The sequence below is a fragment of the Bison bison genome, unplaced genomic scaffold (genome assembly GCF_000754665.1).
Source record: "Bison bison bison isolate TAMUID 2011002044 unplaced genomic scaffold, Bison_UMD1.0 scf7180017859304, whole genome shotgun sequence".
NCBI classification, from domain to species: Eukaryota; Metazoa; Chordata; class Mammalia; order Artiodactyla; family Bovidae; genus Bison; species Bison bison.
In genome coordinates, this window is record NW_011489876.1 from 773,471 (window position 1) to 788,423 (window position 14,953).

Genomic DNA, 14,953 nt, shown 5'->3' on the forward strand with positions numbered 1-14,953 from the left:
AAAAACCCAAAACTTGAGAATCTTCAGTGTGGAGTTCTACTGTGGAATTTTCTGATCACGGAGGGAATCACCTAATTTATTCTGATTATTTTTCCACTCAGGTAGTTTTTTTCAGATAATTAAAGCTTACCCTATGTAAATGCCAAATTCTGCTCTATTTTAAGCATACTGAATATAAATTTTCAAACATATTACATAACCTCTTTGTTTTTCAAACAAGGGAAATGGAATGTTTTTGGAGTTTTCCCAGTGACCTAAGGTCTTCCATAGGAAATATTAATCATCATCCATGCCTTCAGGAGCCATTTCAACGTAAATGATTATTAGCCATTATTTTAACTGGCCCCAAATTGCTGCACTGATGTGGGAATTTGCGTTTGTTTCACTACTTTTGTCATCTAGTTCATAGCCTTTCCTCTCTTTCTCTCAGGCCCCCAGCCATCACTTTACTGGTACCCAGTGCCTGCCTTTGACTGGCTGTAGAATGGAAAGAGACAACATAGCTTTTTCAAATCTTGTCTACAACAAAAAGCAAATAAACAGCCCCAAGGAGCTCACATGTGAAAGTCGTGGCCTGTTCCATGGAATTCTCTAGGCCAGAATGCTGGAGTGGGTAGCCTCTCCCTTCTCCAGGGGATCTTCCCAACCCAGGGATCAAACTCTGGTCTCCTGCATTGTAGCCAGATTCTTTACCAGCTGAGCCACAAGGGAAGCCCAAGAATACTGGAGTGGGGAGCCTATCCCTTCTCCAGCAGATCTTCCCGACCCAGGAATCGAACTGCGGTCTCCTGCATTGCAGGCAGATTCTTTACCAACTGAGCTATCAGGGAAGCCTCAGGGAGCTGTCATTCTAAAGGTAAAAAGTGTCTGTACAAGTTTTGATGACTCAAGAATCTTATTAATTACTAACCGATCTCATCAGACATTTCCAAAGCAAGGTGCTGAATGACAAAAACGCTACTTTACTCTTCAAAACTGAGAACAGACTTCCCAATTAATGGGAATGGATTTACTTTTTAATTAAATAAAATAGATTCAGAGAGGTGATTTTTTTTTCATATTCCAAAGAAATAAATATTCATTGTAAAAACTCTGGGAATAGTTTCTATTCAAAAAAAGAATAAATAACAAAGATTCTTATACATAAATCTTTGACCAAATTTTATTATTTCCCAAGGACAAACTTATGGAAATAAAATTTCTGAGAAAAAGGGTATATTTCATGAGCATTTCAAAATATTGCCTCATTGCCCTCCAGAAAGGTCTTATTATCATCAGGATACATAAGTTCCCTTTTCTCAGTATCTCTTCTCAGTTTGGATATAATTTTCCAAAATTTTTTCTAATCATAAGTGTCAAATAGAATTTCAATATTTTTTAAATTTCAATGTTTTAATTTGCATTTCTTTTTATTATTTAGGTTTAGTATCTTTTCATGTGTATTTGCTTCTTGCATTAATTCTTCTAAAATTTGTTTTTTGTCCTTCATTTATCTATGGAATGTTTGTGTTTTTATTATTTTAACAGATAAAGCTATTAAATTTCATAGTGAAGTTATCAACTCTTTGTTGTTTGCATTGAAAATATTTTTTCATTTAATTTTGTTTCTGGTGCTTTGTGAAGTCAAGAAGTTTTGAATTTTTATGTAGTCATATTCATATTTCCTTTCAAGGTTTCTTTCTTTACTAATGAGATATGCTTTTCCCACCCTGCCATGAAAAAAGATAAACACTTAAATGTATTTTTCTAGTTTTTATAGTTTAGCAACTATGCTTAACTCTTTATTGCATTTGGAATTTATTTTGATCTATGGGGTAAGGTAGAACTCTAACTTTATTTTTCTGCAAATAGTTATTAACAGATTATCAGCCAGAATTTTAAAATATAATTTCTTCTATTTATCCTCTTTTCACTACTTGATTTTTATATTTTACTGTGTTTATGCTTTAGACCTTTATAAAATGCCTCAAATCCTTTGAATATAGTACTGTCCATGGATTCTCCAGGCCAGAATATTGGATTGGGTAGCTTTTTCCTCCTCCAGCGGATCTTCCCAACCCAGGGATCGAACCAGGGTCTCCTGCATTGCAGGCAGATTCTTTACCAACTGAGCTATCAGGGAAGCCTTTTTTGAATATAGGTAGGGAATACATAAAATATAATTAATAAACTTTCCCCTGGAATTACTTGTATTACTTTGTCGTGAATTAATCTAAAATCTTATATTGTGTCCACATTTTTCTTTGTTTTAGCAAGATTAACCCTTAACCAAGGTCACACATATGAAAAAATCAAGTTGAAGAAGATTAAGACCAGATGACATTTTTCTCTTGGAATAAGGGCTTTGTCTTCCATCTAGCCATAGAGAAGATCATCAGTAATAAAATTATCTCAACTCCTCTTTCCTCAACCATGGCCTATTTTCTCTATATCTGACTCTCTGAAATCCAAACCAGAGAATTTAAGAGAGCAAGGTAAAAATAACTTCCCCGGCATCATACCCACTTACCATTCTAAACGTGCTCCAGGAACTGCAAGTGCTAGCTGACTCTTGAATGTCTTAAACCCCCCAAACCAATGAAGCTTTACAAAATCAACTAATTAACTGAAAGCAGCTAGGAAGCTAGCCGAAGCTGAGCCCTTGCTGAAGGGGTGGCCAGGTTGGTCTGTGTGACCCAGTCTCCTTTGCCAAGGCTGACTGTCAGAGGCAAACAACTAGTTCATGCCGGGTCAACCTTTCCCAGGAATTTGGAATTGCAACAGAAAAGTTGAAGCTGAGAACTCACATTAGTCTGGGCTAGGCTAGTCATTTTTTTATGTGATGCATGTTGAAGGAAAGTGAGCCACTTCCCACAGCAAGGAAGAAATAATTAGACATGAAAGAAGGTCAGATCACAAACCATGGGTTTCAATTGAAGGAGTAAGTAACCCGGGCTTCACTTTCTGATTCCTGGGTCCTTGAGATGTGCTTATGCCTAAATTCCACTAAACATCCACCCACCCATTCAGTGAATTCCATTTCTTTAAGCCAATCTTGCTGCTGCTGCTGCTGCTAAGTCGCTTCAGTCGTCTCTGACTCTGTGCGACCCCAGAGATGGCAGCCCACCAGGCTCCCCCGTCCCTGGGATTCTCCAGGTGAGAACACTGGAGTGGGTTGCCATCTCCTTCTCCAGTGCATGAAAGTAAAAGTGAAAGTGAAGTCACTCAGTCGTATCCGACTCCTAACGACCCCATGGACTGCAGCCTACCCGGCTCCTCCGTCCATGGGATTTTCCAGGCAAGAGTACTGGAGTGGGGTGCCATTGCCTTCTCCAGGCTAATCTTACTGGGCTTCTATTCCTTACAAATGATGACCCCTGATTAAGACAGCCATATATCTGGACAGTGTTTTCTTGTTTACCAGGAAATATCACTGACATTCTCTCGTCATAACCACCCTTCACGTGGGGTAGGTCAGGATTATCATTAGCCTCGTTTTCATAAAGGGAGGAAACAGATCCAGAAGGTCTTCAGTTGCTAGCCCAAAGACAGACAACTAGAATATGACAGAGCCAAGACTCAGGCCCAAAGTAATGAGCATTCCATTCCATGATACTGCTTTCTAGTCATTCTGGGGGACAGTGACTACTTATATTAATGCTTTCATTCACATGGTGCTCTTCCAGTGTCAACACTAAGCCTGTCTAGTCTGCTTCAGCTGGGTCCCATGCCCTGGCTTGAGACAATCTAGGGATCCTTGTGTCTAAAGTTTAGTTGATGTTTAGGAAGCTTGGATGCCAAACATCCTTCTGCTTCCCTTTCCCTGAGAAGTGTTTTTTCACATCAGTTAAGTTCAAGACAACACTTATTTATTAAATATATTTATGGGTTTTGCCCAGGTGACATGCTGTGAGGAACACAAAAGAAAAATATCATCCATAAGCTACCTAGTTAGCTTGTTATCTTATTGATGATGTAGAATCTATGTACATGGAATTCATTGAAACAGTAGGTTATCTATTGCTGTTTGTAGACTTATAGCAGGATTTTGCAATGAAAGAAATAAAATTGTTATCCAAAAATTAAATTTAAAATTGAATAAACAGAGTTGATTAGGAAAGAATCAATCTGATAAGGAGAGAATAGATCCTAATCAGGAAGACTTGACTCAGTCAGGAAGGAGTAGCCAGCCTGGGAGGCACAGATATGGAAAAGGAGAAGGAGGAGGAGAGAGATGAAGAGGAAGATAAGGAGGGGAAAAGATGGGGGGAAGGGAAGATGGAGAGGGAGGTGGAGAGGGAATGAGATACAGCAGACAACAAACAGCACCCATTCAAGGACCATTCTAAAGACAGAGGTCTCCCTTCCTTCCTAAAGCCATGAGAATACATCAACTAGTATGGACGACTTAGGGAGAGAAGTTGAGACGGAGACTATCTGACAAACTGAGTATTTTTATGCGAGAGAGACCATTTCCTAAGAGATGATTTATATAATGAGATTGGACCAAACTTTAATTTGGATTAGATATATTCCCCTAGATAACCAATGAGTAGGGACTCAGGAGAAATACAATTTTTGTATAAGCAAATATGAACATTTTGTCTTATCTTCCTATCCATATTATAGTATGAGCTAAATTTCATGATCCTCTTACATAGCAAATGCCAAATTTCCCAGCATAAAAATAAATTACCATAGGTGACCATTATCAGCTAGAATAAGCAAATGATGCATCATGAAGAAGTAACAGTTCAGAAAGGACCTAAAGGGTGATGTGATGTGTATAGGACAAGATACGAGAGACAACATAAGCAAAAGGCAAACAGTAGAAATAAGTTCAATATCCATGAGGCACAGCCTTGTCCAGCCAGGGTGAATAAGATATAAATCTCACCAACTGCTGGAGGGCCTGAAATGCAAGTGAGGGGAATTGAAAGCAATAAAGACCTACAGTGGGGAGTGACACAGAAAAGGGACAAAATACATGGCATTTTAGGAGGGCCAGGATGATAGCAAGATGGGCTGGAGTTCTGGAGACAGATATGAGAGGAAGAGGTCCTTGCCTAAAGCAGGAACAATGGGGGGAAAAAAAAACAGCTCTAAGAAAAAACTGTCAGAAATTAGAAATTAGAAAAATTAGAAATCAGAAATTAGAAAAAATGAATATAGGATCCTGAGTATAAAGAATCTTTCAGGGGTACATCAAATGTTACCTCTTCTGGAAAATTGTCAGGGAGCCCAGGGAACCCACTGTGCAGAATTATGCACACCTCAGTCTGTGTTCGTATAAAAATGTGTTTAGGCTACAAAAACACTCTTTCCAAATGATGATAAACTCATTTAAAAAAATATGTTCCCTTTGCTCTCTTCTAGCTTTACCTTTAATCCCATAAAGCCTGGTATAAAAACATATGAGTGAGTGAATTCAGGTGTAAGGCCTCCTTGCTGACATGCACGACTGCTCTTGGAACTTCTCCACTTCTCCATATACCCCTGATAAGGATAATTCTTCCCTAAGGCCTCAGTGGCCCAGCCCTGGCTGCAAGAGTCCATGCTGAGTGCTGATCGGAGGATCATGTCTGAGGACAGCCATTACCTGAAGCCATAGGACTGCACACAGGTATGCTCTGTTCCCTTCACCTCACAGGCCTTCCAGCCCAAAGTCTCCTCTCCCCTAATCACTTTCAACTTTGTAGGGAGTATGAGAATTAAATTTACATATTCATGAAAAGGCACTCAGAACAATGCCTAGGATTTTTAGTAGTACTTAATGAATCTGAGCCATTGTTGTTGCTGTTATTATTGATTTTGGTTAGGAGTTAGAAAGCTGATACACAAGTGAAAAATTACATGGTCCTAAAGCTGAGAGCCTGAGCCTTCAAATAACCAGGAACAGAAAAGTATTAGCAACCTTGGGAACAGGACTGAATGTCAGGTCTCCAGGGCTCACCGGCAGTGGCTTCTGCTTCTCAATACAGCACACTCCCCTCCGTGGCCACTAAGTGACATCCCTTGGATGGAATGGGAGGTCTTGCAGTCCCATCACATAGGGCTCTCAGGTCCCCAGCACTGTAGGTGCAGGCATCTTTGGATGACGAAGCAAGTTTCCCTTATAAAAGAGTGCCTGACCTGGGAATCACTGAAGGCAGCTTCCTTCAGAGGAGTGGGCGACATGCCCCATCCCCATGGACAGGGGAGCCACTGACTATTGAACTAGTGTGGCCTATTTCAGTGAGGACATTGGAAGCACTGAGAAGCAACAGCAGGACTCATAACTCAGTTCTCCTTCCACTTGATGAGGGCTGCAGAACAGTCTCCACTCCTGCTCTCTGGACTCCTTGGAGATTTCAAAAAGGTTATTCTAAATTCCTAATTAATGAAACAGGAAGCATCTCAAGTAATTACATGTAAAAAAGAAACCAAGATGTGACCATATTCGTACCCTGAGTTCATTCTGGTTAAATCCACTTATGGGGCTTCCCAAGGTGGTTCTAGTGGTAAAGAACCCACCTGCCCAAGCAGGAGACATGAGAGACACAGGTTCGATCCCTGGGTCAGGAAGATCCCCTGGAGGAGGGCACGGTAACCCACTCCAGTATTCTTGCCTGGAGAATCCCATGGACAGAGGAGCCTGGTGGGCTACAGTCCAAGGGGTCAGAAAAGAGTTGGACATGACTGAATCGACTCAGCATGCATGTATGCACATAGACTTACGGCATTGGACACCCTTGCAAGGTTTCTATAATCACTTCTGAAAAGGAGCAGATCTTCTACAGATCATCAACCCTGCAGCTAGGGCTGCCTTTATCCATGTGGTCTGCGGCAGGGCTTGAGTACCATGGCTGCAGATTGGCACATGGAGAGGGAGGGGTACCCTGAATACTACTGATATGAGAGATCTGCCACAGGGTGCCCTTCTTCCCTGTAAAGAATGTTGTTGGAAACTGCATTTGTAATGGCAAGTGCAGAAATTAATGTCCTATTCTAATTAAATCTAACAACCCTTGTAGGACTCCAACTCTAAGAAACAGAAGAGGGTGACATTTACATGGCTGTCCTCTCCACTAGCTCCCACCTCCTAAGCATCTCCTTCTTACCAGCCTAGAGGTGGTGAAGATTTCTGCAGATTCCTCTGAGGGGGGGCATCAGTTAGAGACCAAGGTACTCTCAAGACCCTCAGAGCCTCAAAGGCATCAGACCTTCACTCAAACCAAAGTTTGAGTTTGACCATTGCAACCAATATGCACCAATATTAGAGATTACGTTTTATCTCTATGTTGTATGGCCCAATAATCCTAGACCTTTATCACCTTTATCTCTTGTGCTGAAAAGAGCAGTCTTTTGGAATTAGCTAGAACAGAGTCTCTCACACACACACACCCTAGAATGAAATCTCAGAATGAAATATCTTGATCTGGGCATTTAAAATGAATCCCCCAGATAGCTTCAGAGAGTACTGCTTGACAGTACTGTTGTGAAATTTATTCTGAAATGACTGCAAGGAATTTGCCATACCACTTTGTCTGAGAAGACAAGCTGTTCCATGGTGTTCATCAGAATAATGCACCTTCCCCAAAGATGGTCAAAACATAATCCCTAGGACCTGTGATTAGGCTACCTTATATGGCAAAAGGGGCTTTGCCCAAAGCATCCTTTGACTACGGTTAAGGACCCTGAGGTGGGGAGATTATCCTAGATTATCTGGGTATGTGAAACTTGTTCAGTTGTCATCAAAGGCCAATGTGACTACATAAAAATGGACAGAGAGATGTAGTGTTGCTGGCTTTGAAGATGGAAAAGGGGTCCACAAGCCAAGGAATGAGGGCAGCCTCTAGAAGTTGGAAAAGACAAAGAAAATAGATCCTTCCCTGGAGACTCCAGAAGGAATGCAGACCTGCCAACACATATTAATTTTAGCCCAATAAGATAAATTTGTGTTGCTGTAAGCAGGTGTGTTGTAATGCATTACAGCAGCAATTAAAAAATATAATGTACCCAGGCAAAAGGCAGATCTAAAAGTCGTGTGTGTAAGTCCCCCAGGCTGCTCATGCATCCACATGCTAGACTCTGCTTATATGTAAATTCCAGCCTGTGTCTATGCTCAGGTCAACTTATCTCCCTCCTTCATCCCCTCCTGGATTCCAGCTCACTTAATTGTGTACCTAAGCACACGTGTGTTGCTCGATTCTCCAAGCTCAGTTTGTCTTAAGGACACACGAAACCTATTTGCTTTGTCTCCCAAAATCCCTTTTAGGACATAGTGGACACAAATATATCTACCTGAGGGCTGGGTGTCATTGTATTTTGAGTGCCCTAAAAATTTGTTGCTGTCATTCAGTTGCTAAGTCATGTCTCACTCTCTGCGACCCCATGGACTGTAGCACACCAGTCTCCTCTGTCCTTCAATATCTCCTGGAGTTTGCTTAAACTCATGTCCATTGAGTCAGTGATGCTGTCCAACCATCTCATCCTCTGCCCAGTAAATAAGTATTTTTCCCACCCATGTTTGAGAGAGAAACATTTCTGCTTCGTCACTTATTAAAACAGACTGAAAACATGGCTTGCGTTCCACAGACAAAAGGTCTTGCTAACACTGTGTGTTTTCCACTCCCCAAGTCCAGAGCTGCCCATGGAAGAGAAGTTCTAGTCAGTAGAACAGAAATGCTTACTCAGGACTGCAGTCTCACACTGGCCCAGGACAGAGGATGAGGAGAGAGGACAGTTCCCCAGTAAGTGAAATATTTAGAATAAACGGATTTAGATCTCCAGGGTTTCAGAATTTCCTTTGAACTCCTGTCATTTCAATTTGGGTATAAAATAGGATTTGTGTTTTCTGACATTTATTTTGCATTGCACATTTGTGTTGGAATTTTATTTTTTGTTCATTTTGATCACTGCAGGATGAGAGTAAGGTTTATAAACCCTTCCCAGGTGTGATTTTCTTGAGTCATGACCTTCAGTACTCCTTATTACATTTTGCAGGGGGCAGGACAGGTGTTTTGGAGCATGAGAAACAGCACTAGAGAAGTTCAAGTCTGTACTCTTCCCACATGGTCTCTGGAAAACAATTTCACCTCCCTCAACCCTAGGCTCCTCATTTGAAAAAACTAACCACACCTCATATGCCAGCATCTCAGAGATGGTTGTGAGGGTTAGGTGAAATCCCACACATAGAGCACTTTGAACTTGGAAGGCATTTATAAGTATTATGTATTGTTTCTATGAAATCAGAAATTATTAAATGCTTACCAAATAAGACCATAAAGTGACCTAAAACAGGTAGTATAAACGGAAGGTATGAGATACACAAAACCTGTCATCAATTAAACAAATATTCAAATTTTCCACAAGGAGTACCAAGAGGCCATTAGCTTTACAATACATAATATTATTACTTAAGACATGAACATATTTTATGGGATTATATATTTTTATGACAAACTTACATGATTGCTGCATGTCTTGTATCGAATATTCTGCCCTTCGCAATTCCTGCAGGGGAAAAGAAAATATGGACTTCATGGAAGTTGTAAGCAGGGAGAAAAACAAAGGAAAACCAAGGCACTTGTAAAACTTTTATTCATGAACACTGACTCAAAGATTCAAAGTTTAAATTCTAAGAAATAACTTTTAGGAATCAGGAGGCCAAAAAGTCTCATAGAACTGTCACAATAGTGAATTCTTTAGCTGAATTCATGTAATAGTATTACTTACGCACAATTTTAACCCTAGGGTTCGTATAACCACTGAAATTAATAGTATTATAGTATTGTGTATAGTGTGTGTGTGTATAATGTGTGCATATATGTTTTTTTTCCCCTATGAAAAGAAAGAAAAGGTACTGGCAGAAGCATTTTGTGTAGCACCCCTCTGTGGATGAATTTCTCTTCTGTACTTGCTGAGGTCGCCAAGTTAACTGGGCCCTCTATAACCTCCCTCTCTAATCAAAACAACCATCTCACATATATGTGAAATCTAAAATACGACACAAATGAACATATCTATGAAATAGAAACTGACTCACAGACAAGGAGAATGGACTTAATGTTTGCCAAGGTAGGGCAGTTGGGAAGAGTGGACTGGGAGCTTGGGATTAGCAGATGTGAACTAGTATATATAGGATGGATAAAGAACAAGGTCAGACTATACAGCACAGGGAATTATATTCAATATCTATGATAAACCATATGGAAAAGAATATAAAAAAGAATTAAATATGCATAACTGAGTCACCATGCTGAAGGGCAGAAGTTACATTGTAAATCAACTATACCTCAATAAAGTTTAAAAAGCAAAAAATTTTTAAAAGCATAATTCCTAAAAAACAAAAAATTTCCTAATGCATTGAACAGGTATATTTAATCATATTTTCATATGTTACTACATTCACATTAACTGTTAAAATAGTCTAAAGAAATACAACTGTCTGTGCCAGGAATTAGCTTGTGGCAATGCTTATATTTTACTTCAGCCACTGGTCTTACTAAACAAACACTACAAAATAGTGTTGGGGCAACTTTTTAGACTACCGATACTGTAGGGTCTGAAGTCATATCCCCATATACATATAGGTTTGAGAATCCAGGATGACCACCACACACACTCCCCCTCCCCCTTCCAGCCACTTGCTCTGGGACCCTGCACTCATCTTTCAGGCAGACTTTCCTTCTGGACGTCTGGAATTCCATCTGGCAGGTCCTCTCCTCAGTGTAGGGCTTGCTGCTCTATATTTTCTATATACATTAACTCCTTAAGATAACTCACCTGTAAACTTTTCCAACTTTTCCATGGAATTATGTGTTTACCCTCTATGTTTCCTTGGTCCATTCAATGGCAAATATGGAGCCAGAAATGCTAAACACAGGCTTAACTCACAATCTTGAATTAAAAGTCAACTGTCACTATGTCATTTGTTTTAGAATAATCTGGGAAGAATAGAACTGCTACAAATTGAATCCAAAGAGATGATTTTTTTTTTCTTTGCTGATGTGATTTAAATATGAGCCTATATGAAATGGCTGAACCAGTCTATGTCAGCAATATATAACTCACTGCATACCCTTTCTGATGATTCTATTTTTATCAACTATAAAAAGAATAAGTGAAAACTAATAATGTGCCAAGAAGTATAAAGGAGGAAAATATATCATTAAAAAAATCCCATCATCAAGACCTTTACCCTTAATATTTTAGCATTTCATCTTCCAGTGTTTCTGCCATAATTTATTTACAGATTCATTTATAGCCAATTCAACTGTGTATTCAGTTTAATTTAATATTATAACCATATTCCTATTTTATTAATAATTCCCTGGAAAAATTGTTTAATGACTACATAGTAAACCATTATAAATACATTACTTGTCTTGTAGTTTTGCATTTGAATTTTTTAAAATTGTGGTAAAATACACATCACATAAAATTTACAATCCTAACCAATTTTAAATATACTATGCAAGACTGTAAGTATATTCACACTGTTGTACAGACACTGGGCTTCCCTGATGGCTCAGACAGTAAAGAAGCTGCCTGCAATGTAGGAGACCCGGGTTCCATCCCTGGGTGGGGAAGATCCCTTGGAGTAGGAAACGGCAACTCACGCAAGTATTCTTGTCCATGGAGAATCCCATGGACAGAGGACCCTGGCGGGCTACAGTACATGAGATCACAGAGAGTCAGGCATGACTGAGCAACTAACACACACACAACACACACACACATTAACTTTTGTAGGCACTTGCGCCGTCTCTTGTTTTTCCCAAAATAGCCAAGACATGGAAGCAACCTAAATGTTCATTGACAAATAAATGGATAAAGAAGAAAAAAATAAATAAATAAAATAAAATTTATGTATAGTAAAATTCACTTTTGGGGAGGGTTCACAATTCCATGAGATTTAACAGATCCATACAGTTGTGTAAGCACTGCCACAATCAACATGTGGAACAGATCCTTCATCCCATAAATGCCCTCAGGTTGCCCGCCTGTAGCCAACTTCTCTCCACCCTCAGCTCCTGGCAGCCACTGACTTGTTTTCTGCCCCCATTAACTTTACCTTATCCTGTTAATGGAAACACACAGTATATAGTCTTTTGACTATATCCATCTATGTTGATGTGTGTACCCGTACTTCACTCCTTAACTGCTGAACAGTATTCCATTGTGTGTATCACACAATTTACCTATTCACCAGCTGGATATTTGAGTTGTTTCCAGCTTTTAGCAATTATAAACACAAATGCTGTAAACATTCACACACAAGTTTTGTGTGAACACAAGTTCAGTTCTCTTGGGTAAATACTCATAAGCAAGATTGCTGAGTCTCCTTATTTTATATAATAGTTTTCTGTTAAATATTTTTATGCTTCCATTTTTGTTCAAATTTAGGATACATATCTAGAAATGGGTAACAAATACCAGTTGTTTCATCTTATGACTCTTTCATGCATGCATTTTTAACTCTTGTTGGCTAAGTATTATTTGACTTGGTTGTTTCTTCAAGAAGGGTAAATGTCTCTCACATTACTGAACTTTGTATTTCACAAAGGAAATGTAATGCTCCAAGATCTATTACTTTTTTCATGATCCTTTCCCCTTAAAACTGTAGACATGCTTTATTGACCTTTGACATTTAGACTTGCAGAAGACAAGTCTGAGTTTTATTCTATTGTACATGTATTTTATTTTTTTGTGGAAGCATATAGTGTTTTGTTTCATTAGCATTTTAAGCAAAAACTACAGTTCAGTTCAGTTCAGTTCAGTCGCTCAGTCATGTCCGACTCTTTGTGACCCCATGAATCGCAGCACACCAGGCCTCCCTGTCGAACACCAACTCCCAGAGTTGACTCAGACTCACATCCATCGAGTCAGTGATGCCATCCAGCCATCTCATCCTCTGTCGTCCCCTTCTCCTCCTGCCCCCAATCCCTCCCAGCATCAGAGTCTTTTCCAATGAGTCAACTCTTTGCATGAGGTGGCCAAAGTACTGGAGTTTCAGCTTTAGCATCATTCCTTCCGAAGAACACCCAGGGCTGATCTCCTTTAGAATGGACCAGTTGGATCTCCTTGCAGTCCAAGGGACTCTCAAGAGTCTTCTCCAACACCACAGTTCAAAAGCATCAATTCTTCAGTGCTCAGCCTTCTTCACAGTCCAACTCTCACATCCATACATGACCACTGGAAAAACCACAGCCTTGACTAGATGGACCTACCTATTAATAGTCATGTGCTTATTTTCATCTATTTTGACTAAAAATGTTTGGCCTTTTTGACTGGAATATTCAAGGTCTTTATTTTCAGTGTTGTATATTATTCTCAGAATATAATTTTGATTACTCTCTTGTTCCAAGAATATTTGTAATTCTTAAGTGCTGTGCAGCTTGTGGGATCTCAGTTCCCCGAGCAGGGATTGAACCTGGGCCACAGCAGTGAACATGAAAGACTGGAATCCTAACCACAAGGTCACCAGGGAACAACTCTGATACACTTTTTCTTTCTTTGCAATCCTTCATGAACTCACCCTTCTCCATCTACATCTCAAACCATCCTCACCTTACTTTCTGTTTCAACTGCAGCTTGTATCCTAGTCTCTTCATATCTGTTTTCTGGAAGATGCAATCCCTAATGGGAGTTAGAAAACATACAGGAGAAAGACATTTTGGAGTGAAATGAAGAGCACTACAGCTGCCTCCAAAAGCATTACCTAAATGATAGTTACATTTCTGAACTGAAATACAGACCAGGTACCCAATTTTCATTTGGCTACCTCTATTTTTTTTTGGTCTTAATTTATTATATTTAAATATGTATACATGTGTACATTCCCTTACACATTTTGAAGACGAACGTTATAAAACTAAACCCATAGCATTAGAGTTACAGACTTCATACTGGTTGAGAATTACCAAGCTAAGATCAAAAGAGCAGAATTCAATAATGATAAGATTCAGTTGTCCTAGAGGTGTATGCTGGTTTTAGAAAAGGCAGAGGAACCAGAGATCAAATTGCCAACATCTGCTGGATCATCAAAAAAGCAAGAGAGTTCCAGAAAAACATCTATTTCTGCTTTATTGACTATGCCAAAGCCTTTGACTCTGTGGATCACAAGAAACTGTGGAAAATTCTGAAAGAGATGGGAATACCAGACCACCTGACCTGCCTCTTGAGAAACCTGTATGCAGGTCAGGAAGCAACAGTTAGAACTGGACATGGAACAACAGACTGGGTTCAAATTGGGAAAGGAGTACGTCAAGGCTGTTTATTGTCACCCTGCTTATTTAACTTATATGCAGAGTACATCATGAGAAATGCTGGGCTAGATGAAGCACAAGTTGGAATCAAGATTGCCAGAAGAAATATCAATAACCTCAGATATGCAGATGACACCACCCTTATGGCAGAAAGTGAAGAAGAACTAAAGAGCCTCTTGATGAAAGTGAAAGAGGAGAGTAAAAAGTCTGCTTAAAGCTCAACATTCAGAAAACTAAGATCATGGCATCCAGTCCCATCACTTTATGGAAAATAGATGGGGAAACAGTGGAAACAGTCGCTGATTTTATTTTGGGGGGCTCCAAAATCACTGCAGATGGTGATTGCAGCCATTAAATTAAAAGACGCTTACTCCTTGAAAGAAAAGTTATGACCAACTTAGACAGCATATTAAAAAGCAGAGACATTACTTTATCAACAAAGATCTGTCTAGTCAAGGCTATGGTTTTTCCAGTAGTCACGTGTGAATGTGAGAGCTGGACTATAAAGAAAGCTGAGCGCTGAAGAATTGATGCTTTTGAACTGTGGTGTTGGAGAAGACTCTTGAGAGTCCCTTGGACTGCAAGGAGATCCAACCAGTCCATCCTTTAGGAGATCAGTCCTGGGTGTTCATTGGAAGGACTGATGTTGAAGCTGAAACTCCAGTATTTTGGCCACCTGATGTGAAGAGCTGACTCATTTGAAAAGAGCCTGATGTCGGGAA

The 14,953-nt window shown here is 39.6% G+C and overlaps 1 protein-coding gene across 1 annotated transcript in view; it reads right to left on the minus strand.

Annotated features, from left to right (window-relative positions):
• ADAMTSL3 (ADAMTS-like 3) overlaps positions 1-14,953 on the minus strand; it is a 381,686-nt gene that overhangs the window by 218,400 nt on the left and 148,333 nt on the right. Inside the window, exon 4 of the mRNA XM_010831002.1 lies at positions 9,429-9,474. Within this exon, the coding sequence (XP_010829304.1) occupies positions 9,429-9,474 (46 nt within the window). The remainder of the gene's footprint in view (positions 1-9,428; positions 9,475-14,953) is intronic.